This window comes from Equus caballus, chromosome 19 (assembly GCF_041296265.1).
Source record: "Equus caballus isolate H_3958 breed thoroughbred chromosome 19, TB-T2T, whole genome shotgun sequence".
In the NCBI taxonomy this organism is placed as follows: domain Eukaryota; kingdom Metazoa; phylum Chordata; class Mammalia; order Perissodactyla; family Equidae; genus Equus; species Equus caballus.
In genome coordinates, this window is record NC_091702.1 from 5,854,068 (window position 1) to 5,870,502 (window position 16,435).

At 36.8% G+C, this 16,435-nt stretch overlaps 1 protein-coding gene across 1 annotated transcript in view; it reads left to right on the top strand.

The window, feature by feature from the left end:
• The window catches only part of LOC138919056 (ral guanine nucleotide dissociation stimulator-like), a 58,201-nt gene extending 42,997 nt beyond the window's left edge, over positions 1–15,204 (top strand). Inside the window, exons 14-15 of the mRNA XM_070243065.1 lie at positions 10,259–10,342; positions 14,940–15,204. Of these exons, the coding sequence (XP_070099166.1) occupies positions 10,259–10,342; positions 14,940–15,050 (195 nt within the window). The 3' untranslated portion in view covers positions 15,051–15,204. The remainder of the gene's footprint in view (positions 1–10,258; positions 10,343–14,939) is intronic.
• Positions 15,205–16,435: the final 1,231 nt, after the last annotated feature.

Genomic DNA, 16,435 nt, shown 5'->3' on the forward strand with positions numbered 1-16,435 from the left:
CCCAGAAATGGGATTTCCGGATCACACGGTAGTTCTATTTTTAATCTTTTGAGGACCCACCACACTGGTTTCCATGGTGGCTGTCCCATTTCTATTCTCACCAAGAGTGTACAAGGGTTACAATTTCTCCACATCCTTGCCAACACACTAAAACAGTATGGTATTGGCATGAAGATAGACATATAGACCAATAGAACAGAAAAGAGAGCCCACATGAGTAATAAGAATACACAATGGGGAAAGGATAGTTTTTTCAACAAATGCTGGCAGGAACACTGGACAGCTATATGAAAAAGAAGGAAATTGGAACCTTAACTTTCACAATACACAAAAATCAACTCAAAATGGATCGAAGACTTAAACAAAAATCTTGGAGCTGTAAAACTAGAAGAAAACACGGGGGGAAAGCTTCTTGACATTTGGCTTAGCAATTACTTTTTGGATATGAAATCAAAAAGCAAAAACAGAAGTGGGGCTATATCAAACTAAAAAGCTTCTGCACAGCAAAGTTAATAGCCAACAAAATGAAAGGCAAGCTATAGAATGTGAGAAAAATTTTGCAAACTATATATCTGATAAAGGATTAATATCCAAAATATATAAGGAGCTCCTATAACTCAATAGCAATAATAATAAAAACAATATTCTCACTAAAAGTGGGCAAAGGACTTGAATAGACATTTATCCAAAAAAGACACACAAATGGGCAACAGGTATCTGAAAATGTGCTCAATGTCACTAAGCATCAGAGAAAGGCAAATTAAAACCACAATGAGGGGCCGGCCCGGTGGTGCAGCAGTTAAGTGCACACATTCCACTTCGGCGGCCTGGGGTTCGCTGGCTCGGATCCCGGGTGCGGACATGGCACTGCTTGTCAAAGCCATGCTGTGTAGGTGTCCCACATATAAAGTAGGGGAAGATGGGCACGGATGTTAGCTCAGGGCCAGTCTTCCTCAGCAAAAAAGAGGAGGGTTGGCAGTGGATGTTAGCTCAGGGCTAATCTTCCTGAAAAAAAAAAACCACAATGAAATATCACCAGACACCTGTAAAAATGTGACTATTAAAAAAAGTCATTGTTTCATAATTTCTGTAAATAATAAGACTAAATTATTCGTAGCTTTATGTCATAACTTCATCTTCACAAGTTCCTTACCATAATTGTTCAGTAGCCACATATATTTGCATATTCTCACAGACTAAGGTCCAGTTGAAAATTAGAGACTATCAAAGGAACAAAATGGAAGTATACTAATCAAACCTTATATTGATGCAATCTCTATCATCTTATCATATGTATTGGTAGCAGAGAAAGAGAGTTCCATGCATATTCTTATTCCACTTTTCCTTGTAAGAACCGCATAATATAGTAATTAGGTATCTAGTGAAATCTGAAAATTTATTCGGCATTCTGACATTGTCTTAGTCCATTCAGGCCACTATAACAAAATGCCATAAACTGAGCAGCTTATAACCAACAGAAATTTATTTCTCACAGTTCTGGGTGCCAGGAAGTCCAAGATGAAGGAGTTGGCAATTCGGGGTTTTGTGAGGGCCCAGCGCCTTCGATGGCTGTTTTCTTGCTGTGACCTCACATGGTGGAGCACGCTGGTGCCTCTTTGATGAGGGCACTAAGTGCATTGCTAACTACTTCTGAAAGCCGGCACCTCCAAATACCCTCACAGTGAGGATTAAGTTTCAACATATGAATTTTGGGGCAACATAAACAGAAAGTCCACAGCAGATATTAAGAAAAGTTTAGTGTCTTCATTTCTTTCTAACTAATCTGTTATTTGCTGTGAATTCTCTACCCGTAAGTAGTTTTCTGTAGCAGGCATAGGATGGGAGTTTTGGGGGACTTTGAAAGAGTCAACAGAATCCACTGGATTTATTTTAATGTTTTATACACAATCTCTGCTTGGAAAATGCAAGGAAATTTCGGTGTTTTTACTATGTGTTCCCTTTACCTGGTCCTGTGTTCATGGAGTGGAAGAGTTGAAAAGGGCTGTTAAGATAGAAAGAGAATGTGGCAATGAAGAAAATAGAGAATCTTCAGATGCATAAGGTGGCCTCTAGGTTCTCCTGGGCTGGTGTACTCCAAAGAGGGTTTGGCTCAACCCCATCCCTGGGTGTGCAGCTAGTAGATGTGTCTCATGTTTATGGCTTCCTTATGTTGGATCTCATCTCTTTTTACATTAATTTAGGCTGGTAGTCCTTATTAGTAATCTTTGCTGCTGCCTCATCATCCCTTGGCCCTTATCTCTCAATGTCTGCCAGGTTCTGCATTTGGATTCTTGCCTGGGTTGCCTTCGGCCTCCATTTCAACAGTGACTTTTGCCTTTTGAGCCATAGCACATTTATTGAGGTCTTCTTGGCTCTCAGTTTGGTTATGTCTATTGACTCTAAAAAGCCCGTGGAGGTTTCTGGGTCTCACTATGCTGAAAGGAGATGAAAGATATTCAAGAGTGTCAGCTAATCCCTCTTCCCAGATAACAAAGCTGATCCTCTCTCTTTTCTTTACTGGAACCCACCGGTGTGGGAGAAGAGCATTGTGTGGAGTATCTCCTTCATAAATCTCAGATATCCAGTGTCTAAAGACATATAAAATAGCTTTATTACAGGTTTGAAATTTGCTCAAGTCAGATTAAGACATCTGCCTAGATTCTTGCTTTTATATATGTGGCTTACTTCCATAAAATCCTGGGACCAGAACAGGTGGTGTTTCCTTCTTTTCTTTCACTGTCTGGTTGGGAATTCCCTTATGCTAAACTCTGTCTATGATCAGGTCCTCAAAGCTTAGCTCTTGATACGATAAATGCAAAGAATAGGAATATAGGAAATAATTTTTTTCTAAGCTTTATATTCAAAAGCTAAGTAATTTTCTATTCTTCACTATGTTGCAAAAAAATCCATTCATGCATATAATTAATGAATTCTTTAAGATATTTAAGAACACAAAGGATGAGTTCAATGTTAATTTGTATATACATATATACCTATATACATATATATGTGTATTTCAAGATATTTCCTTTGGTACATTAATATGTAGAGAGAGCAGAATTCTCAGCTGCTACACATTTTTGGGGGGAACATGATCACGTTTAACGAAAACTTGTCAAAAATGTTAAAAAAGGGAAAAAATGTTGTAGAAGGTTGCTAGTGGCAAATAAACGGAGGCAATCCATAAGGGAAAGGCTCCCTCATGCAATATCCCTAATGATCACTTTTCTGGGCTTTACAAGAGTGATTCTTTTTAGGAGAAAATTCCCACAAATTTTGTTAGAATCTTAAAGTAACTGAAAAAACAGTTTTACAAATTCTGCTCTAAATTGCTTAATCTTCTAGCTTCTTGCCAAGGGGTAATTTGGGGGGAATAGCTATGGGATATCCGTATTGGAATATCCATATTTTGTACCCCTTATCTGAAAGATAGTAAAGCATTTGCCTATAAAAATAAAGGAGGAACTTAGAATTATAAGGAAAAAAAACCTTAGCCACCATCTCTGTCAAATATGCTATGTTTTATATTTGAGATTTTCTTAGCCAAGTAGAATTTTAATTTTGATTTTTGCATGAGAATGCTTCTTTTCAAGTACTAGTTATACCACTTATTATTAGAGACAAGTCACTTACTCTTTCTAAGTCTCAATACCTGTATCTCTGAAATGGCTCAGGTGGACAATATATGAGACGGAAAAAATGTTTTATTTTTGGAACACAAATACCCATTGTATGTATTAACATTAAGGATATACTCATCTGAAAAAAATCTGTTTTGTGAGTGTTTGTAGAGACTTCTATAGAGAGAAGAGGTGTTAGATATTTTTAATTGGTAAATAAACAAGCTAATGAGCTCTATTTTATAAAAGAAACAGAATAGTAAATATAAATGACAAGACTTTTATCCAGATTAGAATACAAAAATATTATTATTTGACAGAGTAAATTTAACATCACTTTATTTTCCTTACAGTGGAATTGGATTTTAACAGACGTGGGTATATTGGATATATATGACATCGAGTATCTTAAAGGTGATGACATTTTAAATGGTTTTCCAAAGTGGAAAATAATTTTAAAAAGAAAAAGCAAAGACATAATTTATTTTCTGTACCAGATGAAGCAAGTGCATAGTGTACAGTTTTTTTTTCAAGATGACTTAAAAGAGTATGTTTGCTATATTTAATTTTTTGTCACTAGATGGCAAAATACTATATGTAAAAATAAAGAACTTATGACAGTAATGAGATTAAATTAATGGCAAGTAAACGCAATTGTGTAAATTGTCAGAGAATACCGTTTAGTTCAAGTAACAATAACCCCTTTAAAATTAAAATTCATTATGTAAGGCTTTATCTCAAGGTTATTTTTGTCACAATAATTTAATGATAATCATGTGTAAATCTAAATTTTCATTTTTAAGCACCAATATGGATATAGTATACAAAAATCATTATATTCCAGTGTAGAGTAAACTTGGAAGACTGTTACATTGAAATAAATATCAAATGAATGAAAATAATTTTGTTTTAAAAAAACCTCAATTTAATAAAGGGGGAAACATTTATGTGCAACATATAGTGAATGCTGAAATTATTTCAGTCATTCACGTGTTATGCATTTTAATAATGCTACTAGAAAAATAATGTTTTCAATCTAATTTACTCTAACCTACATTGTTTGCTGGCATTGTCATGAAAGAGAAAGACGTGAGACCTAGTATTTTCATTATTACTGCTGCATACAAACTACCCTAAATGCGAAGTTTTTTAAAACAACAAATTCTTTGCTCTTGAGTTTTTAGTTTTTTTATTTGAGCAGTGTTCAGCCAGAACAGCATATCTCTAATCTATGTGAAACAACTTAATTGGGGCTAGAAGATATCCAGTAATTCATCGTGGCTGATTGTTGGCTGGAAACTCAGCCGGGACTATCAACTAAGGCTTAAATTTTCTTCCACATGGTTATCTGGGCTTTTTTCCACTTCATAGCAGGATAGATATCAAGAGAGAGGACACAGAACTTGACAGTCTTCTAAGAAATTAGGGCTGAAACCAGCACAGAGTCACTTCCGCTATGTTCTATGAAACACTCTCAGTTCTGGTTACACAGTTCAGATTCAAGGGGGTAGAGAAACAGACTACAGGTTTCTGAGGGGAGTGACAAAGAATTTATAGTTCTCTTTAATCTGCAATAGTCTACCCTCTATCCATAATTATTTCCATAACACTCACCTTTAAAATACCCTATAAGACATAAAGATTTATCTCATTAGTCATCATACTCAAATCTGGAGTATTTTCATTTGTTTCAGGAGATGCAGATGTGGGGGTTGTTTTTAGATGTGGTTTCTATTGGTCTAAAAAAACATGAAGTAACGTGAAAAGTTTTGTGCCCTCCATATACCCAAATAAAATGACAGATATAGGAAAAAGGTAATGGACACTTTTATTCAAAAAGGAGGAGAATGGGAGGCAGAGAGAAATCATTAGTTCGTAGCGATTCTGAAATCTCTGGGTGTGTATTGCCAGTTGCTTGATTAGCGCTCAGTGCCGCACTCTGGGAATGGTTTTCTATGGCTCTTCGTTTCCCTCTCTAAGTTCTTGGCTCTGCCCTTTGCCATTAGAAATATTCCAAAGTTGCAGCTGCATAGCTTTCTCAGTCTGGGTCACGGTTCTGGGAAGTTAAGGGCGTAGAGACCACTCTTTGTTTTAAACTCTGTCCCTTTCAGTTCAAGTGGATTAATCTTTTGAAAATTTGTGAGTTTCTTTTCTGCAATTTATATTCAATTCAATGAGACGAAGTGGGAGACAAGCCCAGATTTCTTTCTAAGGAAGGCCCTTCTCTACCCTACATCATGTTTTAGGCTGCCATTGGACAACACTCTTCTGCTGCTCAGAAGCTCTTCATCTAGCTGCACGGGTCAGTGAGACAGGTCCATAAATCTTTCTGAGGTCTTAGCAAAGGGTCTTACAAGATCCACCATTGACATTTTTGACTCAGAGACCACTTTACTGGATTTAAAGTCCCACTGAATTGAATCTTTTACCTGAAGCCTTTTATTACTTTGGTAACTTATTGTTGTTTAAAGACTTGGAATGAGAAAGTTTTATTTTCAAACACAGTCCTGCTCTTTTATTTTTCCTTTAAATTCCACCTGAAGACTGAGAGTTCATCTTGGCTCTTCTCAAAGCTTTGTACTTTTTCATAAGAAGCTCAGAGAAGTCAGCTAGTAGCTGCAGCATTCTTCCTGGAAACCTTGTAGGCCATATCTGTGAGTTAATTAGATACCATTTCTATTTTCCAGAACATCTCAAGCAACAGTACTGGCAAATGTTATTTCACTTTCCTCTTATATTCAATAGCAAGATCACTGGCCTTCCAGCTTTCACCAATAGTGTCCTTGGGAGCTTCCCCACCACTCCATTTCAAAGCTAATTCCACAAGTTTTAGATTTTTGTTCCAGTAGAACACCATCTCAAGAACTAGTGATACTAGTAGCACCACGTATACTATTTATAAACTAATGTCACATATTTTTCCTTATAAATAAGCTTTTTTTATTTTGGAATACTTCAAGCATTACAGAAAAGTTGCAAGATTGTTCAGGGAGTTCCCAAATACTCCATACTCAATTTCTTCCACTGTTAACGTCTTACAGTGCCATGGAACAATTGCAAAAACAAAGAAATTAACTAACTCTAGACTTTATTTGGATGTCACTAGTTTTCCCATGAATTTTCTCTTTTTGTTCCAGATTCAAATGTAGGGTACCACATTATAGTTAGTTCTCAATATCTTCCCAGTCTGTGAAAGTTTCTTAGTCTTTCCTAATCTTCTGTGACTTTGACAGTGTTTAGAAACATTGACCAATTATGGAGAATGTACCCAACTGGGGATTGTCTGATTTTTTCTTTTTTTTTTTTTATGGTTAGACTAGTATATGGTTTTTGGAAAAAATAACACACAGTACTCTTCTCGTTACACCATATTGGGTGCTACATGATATCAACAAGATTTCATTGGGGATTTTAACCTTCATCACTTAGTTAAGGTAGTGTTTGCCAAATTCATCCACACAAAACTTACTAATCGACCTTTCTATGGTATATTCTTTGGAAGCAAGTCACTACGTGTAGCCCTCCCTCAAGCAGGGCCTAGAAGGTGATTAACTTGTACCTCCTGAAAGAGGAGATGTATCCATATATTAATGTGGTTCTTCTGTCAGGAAGATTTACTGCTTCTCCTCGTGTATTTATTTATTTAATCATTTATTTATGTTAGTATGGACTCATGAATATGTATTTTCTATTTTTGGTTATAATCCAATACTGCATTATTTATTCATTCCTCAAATTGACCCAGCTTTGTTTACCGGGTGCTCTTTCAGGTTGGCTAATGTGTTCTTTTAACATACCCTATTCTTCTGAATTTTTTAATAAACTTATTAAAATTTTAGGATAGATGTAGGTTTACAGAAAATTTGTCAACATAGTGTAGAGAACTCACATACACCCCACATCTAGTTTTCCTATTATTTATACCTTACATTAGCATGGTATATATGTCACAATTAATAAACCAATAGTGGTATATAATTAACCAAAGTCCACACTTTATTCATATTCCCTTAGTTTTTCTCTAATGTCCTTTTTCTGTTACAAGATTCCATCCATTTAGTTGTCATATCGCTGTAGTCACATCACATTTAGTTGCAGACTGTGACAGTTTACAGAATATCCTTGAGAGTTTTGAGTAATACTGGTCAGATATTTTGAAAAATATCTCCTAGAATTTTTCTGATATAATTCTCATTTTTTGACTAGGGTAATAGGGTAATGGGTTTTGGGGAGGCCAACCACAGAGGTAAATTGCCATTCTCTTCATATCATATCAAAAGTATGTCTTACGACTATTGATCTTAACCTTGAACACTTGACTAAGAGAGTGTTGGTTAGGTTTCTATACTGTAAAGTTACTGTTTTCCCCCTTTTCTATACTGTACTCTTTGAAGTAAGTCACTGTAATCAGCCCACACTGAAGGAGCGGAGAGTTATGCCCTCCTTCCTGGAGGAGGAAGTATTTATAGAAATTATTTGGATTCCTCTCCAATGGGGATCTATCTATTCTCTCCCACTAATTTATTTATTCAATCATTTATTTGTATCACTATGCACCAATGGATATTTATTTTGTACTTTAGATTATAATCCAATAATGCATTATTTATGTGGTTGTTCAAATTGTGCCAATTTGTTATTTCAGTTAGCTCCTGTGTCCCTTTGACATATTCCTTCATTTTGTTGTTTTGTGAGTTCTTCCATACTTTCTGGCACTATAAGATGTTCCAGACTCTCGTCACTTTTGTTTATGAAAAGTCAAGTCTGATTTAAGACTTTGATCTCAAATTCAATTTACATTTCATATCTTTCCCAGTCTCAAATGCAGACTTAAAACATACCTCTAGTTTAATGGCGATAGTGATTTGGGAGATAAAAGGCAAAACCTGATTTTGTGACACTTTTTAGTCCCATCCTCCTTAAGGTCAATCTCCTTTGGTGCTGGAGGTAAAGAGCGGGAGGAAACATGAACATCTCATGGAAACTGCCATTGAACATGGCAGAGTAATATCCCTGTTCCAATTTAGGCCAGATGGCCATCTTATATTTGCTGCTGGTGTTCTATACTGTTTGGGGAATGTAAACACTTCACAGTAGCCACAGACACAGATACTAGTGAAATCCACTTTTACAATCTCCAATTAAATTACAATGGAGTGGGCCCTTTGGTTTTATTCTTGTTTGTATGACAATAGTTACATCTCTCACCTTTAGCAATCTTCTAGTACATTGAGACTTTTAAACATCTTATATTTCATATATTGGAACTCAACATCACATTACCATGTAAAATACTCTCTTATACATATTTGCATGTAGCTCCATAACAATATGCAACAATCGAAACAACTATCAGAACTTGTAACCAAAGAAGTGTATATAGTGAAAATTAAGCAACATTATCATCCTTTCTTCATTAAGTTTCACTAATATAGAGAATCTGAGGCTTCTTTCACGGCTATAAGTTAAGGACAAATTCCTCATCCTACATATTGATAAAACAATTGATGAGAAATATTTTACGCTGTCATAGAGTAAGAATAGAAGTCACAGTAACAGGCATAACAACTATGTATAAATAATTATGTCATTATGTCAAAATATAGGAAATATTTATATCAAAGTTGTGATGAAACAGAATTTGGTTCAACTTAGTTAAAAATGTAAATATTAACTATATTCCAAATAGAATGTTATTACTTGGAATCTCATCATAAAGAAAATATATCTTACAGTCTAGGAATTCCATCCAGTAGAAGCACCAAAGATGATGATAAGTATATACAATTCTGATTAAAATTTATGTAAGTGAGATGAAATAGTAAGATTTGTAATTTGTGGAAATGAACCATATTTCTAAGCATTCTCACCCATTCCAATGACAGGAATGTCAGAATGCCTTGTGAAGGGCCTGGAAAAGAGGAGAGGAGGGGAGGGAGATTGGCCACAAAGGATTTGACTGTTTCTCTTTCCCACACTCACTGTAGCACCTTTTTAAAAAACACAGATTGTTTAGATGTTCAGTACACTTGAAATATTTATGTGGGCTAGGGACAATTTGAATTCTAGTTTGGAAGGCATTTGAGTGTGGAACCTTGGAGTAAAGCAAGTGATAATTAGTGAAGAGAAGAAAGAGGTGGACATTTTCAGCAGAGCATGCGGCATATGAACAGATCTTGAGTCAGGGAATGTGGAACGTCAGAGACATAGCTAACACATACACCTCCTTCATGTCTGTCTTTCTGCTTCAGCCTCACCCTGGCAGGCACTTGTAATATAAAATAGGAGAAATATTATTAATAAAGAGAATTCTTTACCATATGGATGTACTTTGAAGAAGAATATAAAAACACCTAGTGCCTTCCTAAAATTAAGCAAGAAAATTTTGTTTTCTTTGTATGCTTTTTATAGTTCTCAGAGAAGGAGATGTTGGCAGGGTGGTGACAGGAGGAAGAATGAGAGAAGTACAAAAATGTAAGGAGCAAGCAGGGTCAGGGCACTACTTACCACTCCTTGTTAAGTAAAAACTGAACAGTAATTGAAGAAAATAGTAATAGCAGGGGCAGTAGTAGCAGTATAAGTAATGATAAGAAAAACAGAAATAACAATGACTTCTTTTCATTATTTATATGTTTTAGATGTTTTCAATAGACGACCTCACTCTAATAAACTCTGTTGAACACCACTCTATTGAACACCACCAACCCTATCAACATGCTGAGGTGGGTGATAATAGTGTCTACGTTTTACTGTAAATTTAGGTTTAGAGAAGTTATTGTCTTACTTAATGTTAAACACCTAACAAACGGTGGAAATGAAAAAAGAACCAAGGGACTGAGTAAATGGTTGGAACCGTCCTCACTGCGACCTGCATTACTATTACTATCAAGATTTTCTTTCTTTAATTGGTCTGCTCTATTTTTCTGGTAATGGACTCCAGGTCTCCAACTTCTCTCCCCTCCTTCTCTCTTAATTCCATCCAATCAGGCTCTTGACCTCTCATCACTCCAACGAATCTGATTTCATCAATGTCACTCATGATATACAGCTTCTTAAATTTAGTGATCTATTTGCATCCTGGTTTTATTTGATTTATTAGAAGCATCTGACACAACTCCTTTCTCCTTCTTCTACTTTTTTCACTTGACTTTCAGGACTGAATACTCTGTGGGATTTTCTCCCCTATTGTTAGAGTTGCTTCTCGGTTTCTGTGGCTGCATCCTCTTCTCTTGGGCTTTTAAACTTGCAGAGGCCTTAAGCCTAGTCCTTGCTGATCTCATTCATCCTCATGGCTTAAATACTACCTGTGTACTCACAGCTGTCAAATGTGTATCTCTAATCCACAATTCTTTTGTGAATTCCCATACTTAGGTTCTCGTACTTAAAACGTATATTCATCACCACCTGGTTGTCTCTTAGAGATCTTAAATTTAATATGTCCAAGTATAAACTCAGGATGATCTCACAAAAATCTTATCTATCTGCAGCCTTAACTATTTCAGTTGATGGAAAATTCTTCCTTCTAGTTTCTCTGGCCAAAAAAAATCTTTGTTTTACCCTAGAATCCTTTATTTATTTTTAAAACACTACATCTAAACCATCATAAAATCACGCCAGCTCTACCTTAAAATATATTGAACTCCAACCACTTCTTCCCATTTCTACTTCTCCCGCTCTAGCCTGAGCCACCATCACCTCTCGCCTGGATTTCCATAAGAGCCTTCTACGAGTTCTTCCTAATGCCCAAGAGCTTAGACCCTGAAAACACAGCTGTCAAAGTGAATCTTTTAGAACATAAATCAGATTACACCACTCTTTTGCTTAAAACTCTGTATGGCTACTCTATATTCAGCATAAAAGCCAAGATATCTGCAATGCTTATCAGTAGAGTGATCATATAATTTATGATCCAACCTAGATTAGAGAGTGAAAGAAGGACTTATAGCAATTATGACAGAAGAGTAGACATAAAAATAAGTTGGCCAGGACAAGTGGGATGTTTCCTCGCCCTACTACTGAAGTGCATGATGATTTGCCCCCATTGCCTATCTGATCTCTTCTGCCATCACTCTTCTTTGTGTTGATTCTGTTTTCATTACTCGCACTTCCTTTCTGTTCCTCAAACACACCACGCAGCCAGGCACACATCTACTTCAGGACTGGTGCTCCCACCCTGTTCTCTCCGCCTAGAATATTATCTTGAGAATTCACTAGGATTACTGGGTCCTACCCTGACCCTCTATTTAATACTGAAATCTAAACCCTCATCAACATTTCTGTAATGCTGTGAATCTTATACTGGAAAACTATGCACATAACAAAGTGCTGAGTATATTGTAAAAAATAAATGCTAGCTATTATCATCAGTAGCATCATTATAACTAGATATTCCTTTGGTAAATCAATAAATTTTGAAAAGCTTTAAAGAATGGCAGATACAAAGTATGGCAGCTACATTGGTATGTTTACCTAATTATTAATATGCTATTAATGCTCAGAATACCTAGAAATGGGTTTAGAGATGGATACAAGCCATTTGACTTTGAACAGTAAGATCTAGGTATACCACGTTAGAATCAGGATAGTGCTAACTGATATATATCCATATATGTGATTTGTAAAATATATATATTTTTAAAAAGTAAATACAGAGTTTTACAAGATATTTTCTTAAACAATCAAATATTCTGCACTACAGCCTTTAAAAATTTGCATAGCCTTTTCATGTCCTGAAAGAAAGAGTCATACAGTGTGGGTTTTATCAATCTGTATTCTTCAGAAGTATTCTAAACATACTCATCAATCCACCACAGACAACCTACTACCTAAACACCTTTCCCTTTTTTTTGTAATTTCAGATAAACTCAAGAACACTAAAATGATAACAATAACATACCAATGAAAATACTAATAGTATCTTCCTCCAGGCAAATATTTTAAAAATAGGAATAAGCATTTTATAAAGTCTGTTCTTTTTAGAATTACAAATAAAATTTGTTTGAAAATAGATATTTAGATAGATAGTTGTATATGTAATGTGCACAATGTATATTAATATTGAATGACTAATCTCCTGTCTGAGATTTCCATAAGTAAAAGGGAATGCTGGCTGTGTTAGGCAGGGTTCTCCAGGGAAACAGAACCAGCAGGATATAGAGATAGAGACAGAGGCAGAGACAGAGATAGAGGTGTACAGAAAGAGATTTATTATGAGGGATTGGCTCATGTGATTATGGAGGCTGAGAAGTTCCATGATGTGTAGCCTGCAAATGGGAAGCCCGGGAAAACTGGTGGTGTAGTTCTAGTCCAAATTTGAAGAGCTGAGGAACTGGAGAGGCAATGATGTAAGTCCCAATCTTAGTCCAAAGGCTCAAAAACCAGGGGTGCTGAAATTCAAGAGCAGGAGAAGACAGATGTCCCACCTCAACAGAGAACAAATTTGCCCTCCGCTACCTTTTTGTTCTATTCAGGCCCCCAAGGTATACAATGATGCCTACCCACATTGGTGAGGATGATCTTTTTCACTCAGCCTACTGATTCAAATGCTAATATCTTCCAGAGACACCTTCATAGACACACCCACAAATAACGTTTTACCAGCTCCCTGGGCATCCCTTCGTCCAGTTGAGTTGTCACAAAAAATTAACCATCATTGCTGAGCAGTGATCTCTTTCTAAATTAGTGATTAGTTTATTCAGCAAACATCTGCACAAAACCTATAACATGAAAGCAATGTACTAATATATTTATTCCTTTAGTTTACTAGATTTACAACATAATTTAAACCAGCTGGTTACCTTCTATCTTCTATTCATCAAAATCTAATCGTACCATGTAATATTTTTCCTCCATAAGGGGAATTACATTCTCGGATGCTTCACTAGATGATTTTTAAGGCACTTGAATCTACTTGTTGCCTAACATTCTACAGGGTTCAATCTGGACCATTCCTGGGAACTGCTCTACAAAGTCTTATAACTTTTCTGGGAAATTAAGCTATAGTGTCCTAACTAATAAGATTATTTTGAGGACAAGCATAACATGGGCTTCTCCTTTTGCTTGTCTGAATACTACACATTATCACAAGGTTATGGAAATTGTTCAGTAAATAAATATCCACAATGTGAAAGTGATAAAGAAATGCAGATTTCAATTTCCATTATTCCTTTGAATATTAACTATCATCTCTGTCCGACTTCTTTCGAAAGAGGTCCTCAGAGTTATCAGAGGACATAGGTAAGTGTTTTTTCTCCTTTGAAGCGAGGTACCACGGTATAAGTGCAGCAATGTGTAATTCAAGATTAGGAAATTTGCGCTTAAATTTTGCCTTTAATGTTGTCTTATGCTGTAGGCTTAGACGAGTTAACTCAAAGTGGAGGTGAAAGGATAATGATTCCTTGAGAATTTTTGTGAAAATGAATTGAGATGGGATATCTAACCCTCAGATTACAGGGCAAATAGTTATTGCTGTTTACCCTCTGGGCACATTTTAACTTCATATAATTTTATGTCATTTTACAAGGAATTTACAAATATAATCATAAAGACTTACTGAAATCAACTTTATTAAATATTAATACATTTTAAATATAGTAAAACTATTTTAATCAGTAAATTTTTGTCCATAGACATCACTGGAGATGAAAGAATACTTTCATCTTTTAACAATGTGGGACTGTCCAGATTTTTATTTCAAACTGTTGCGTGAAGTACTTTCCTTTGAAGGACTAACTGGAGGAGAATACTGTATTTCCATTTTTTTTCTTGGAAATACATTGTTTAGGGATCAATTCTTAAGTTTGAGAAAATTTATTTAAAATATCGTCATCTGAAGACACATAGTCTGATTTCATTAATATGAAAATTTCATCGTACCGTTAGAGCCTAAGTGCTGCAATCTTTTCCTTTACATTCATTCATTCTTCTGATCGTATTCACCTTATGGCTATGGAATGTGAAATTTCTTCTCTTTGTCATCATGGTTGGAAAATAAAAACTTCTAATTCTCATATTGAGTGGATCTGAAAGCAAACTACAGAGATGCTGCCCCTAGTATTTTCTAACACTTTCTTAAAAGATGATGCAATAGTTGGATAACACAATAAAAACACAGAAAAATAACAATTTATTCCACTCTTGTGTCCTCCTGCTAAGTGATTTCACCACTCTTTTGTTTTCTTATTACTTATCTTTTTTCAGCTTAGTTGGAATAACTGATGAGTAATCATGAGTAATGATGGAAGAATTCTTAAGATGATGAATTAGAAAAATGTTTCAAATACAGAGAAAATAAAATCATGATCTCATAATTCATTTTAGATCCTTTACAGAATCCAATGGACCAAAATGATAATCGCAAGGGAGTATGAATTGTATTCTACGAAAAAAGGTAAAGGCTATTTTTGTTCTTTGGAAGGACTCAAAGAATAAAAGTCATGAAATATGGATCCTTGAAAACAGAGTTGTTCAAAAGAGAAACTGAAAAGCTAAAATCGATCCAGTGATCCTAATGTTTACCAAGGGTTAATCAACTTGGCACACCATATATGTTCAATAAAAATCAGCCTTATTTTCTTTTTCTAAACGACGTCTTGATTTCTTGAACCCTGAAGAAAGAAGGGTTTGGGTTTTGGAAGATAGTAGAAAGAAGAAAGCAATAGAGGCAATATGTGCATCTATATATTTAAACAGTGTAAACTGTAAAATAGTAAATAGTATTTAATATGCGCACATACATACATATATGCATGCATACAGTATATATGAATTTACATATACACACATACAAACACACACCATCTCCACTCTTTAAACTGATGCCACAAAATGCGCATTTTCATAAATACCGTTTTAAGATATTAGAGTGGTTTGGCTATAATATCGGCTACTTCACTAGAATTTATTTAAGATTGTCATAAATTAAACCAAAAAAAAATATCAAGAGTAGGATCTCTTATTTGGGGGGAACGTAATGCATTAGGGTGAGGCATACTAGTTTTGAAATATATTAGTCTTGGAGAATTGAAGCAACTCACTAAGGTGAATTCACTGAAATAAACTGGATTATTGGAAGAGGAAATCAACATGTGAACACTAGCTGAAATCTGAAAATTGGGTAAAAGTGGCAGCCCGCCGGGCTGCTCAGCCCTGGGGCCAACCCCCCCAGTCAGGCGGCCGACCGCCAAAGTGCATAAAAGTGGCAGCCCGCCGTGCTGCTCAGCCCTGGGGGCCCTCCCCACCCACTCAGGCGGCCGACCGCCAGAGTGGGTCAAAGTGGCAAACCGCGGATATGCTCAGCCCTGGGGGCCCTCTCCCCACTCAGGCGGCCGACTGCCAGAGTGGGTCAAAGTGGCAGCGCGCCGCGCGCTGCTCACCCCTGGGGGCTCCCCAGCCACTCAGGCGGCCGACCGACAGAGTGGGTCAGAGTGGCAGCCCGCCGCGCATGTCACCCCGGGCCGCCCTAACCCCCAACACAGGAACCGATCGCCAGAGTGGGTCAAAGAGGTAGCCCGCCGCGCGGCTCAGCCCTGGGGGCCCTCCCCACCTGCTCATGCGGCCGACCGCCAGAGTGGGTCAAAGTGGCAGCCCGCCGCGCTGCTCAGCCCTGGCGGCACCCCCCAACTCATGCGGCCGACCGCAAGAGTGGGTCAAAGTGGCAGTCCGCTGCGCTGCTCAGCCCTGGGGCCCCACCCCCACTCAGGTGGCAGACTGCCAGAGTAGGTCAAAGTGGCAGCACACCGCGCTGCTAAGCCCTGGGGGCCCCAAGCCCACTCAGGCAGCCGACCTCCAGAGTGGGTCCAAGTGGCACCCCGCCT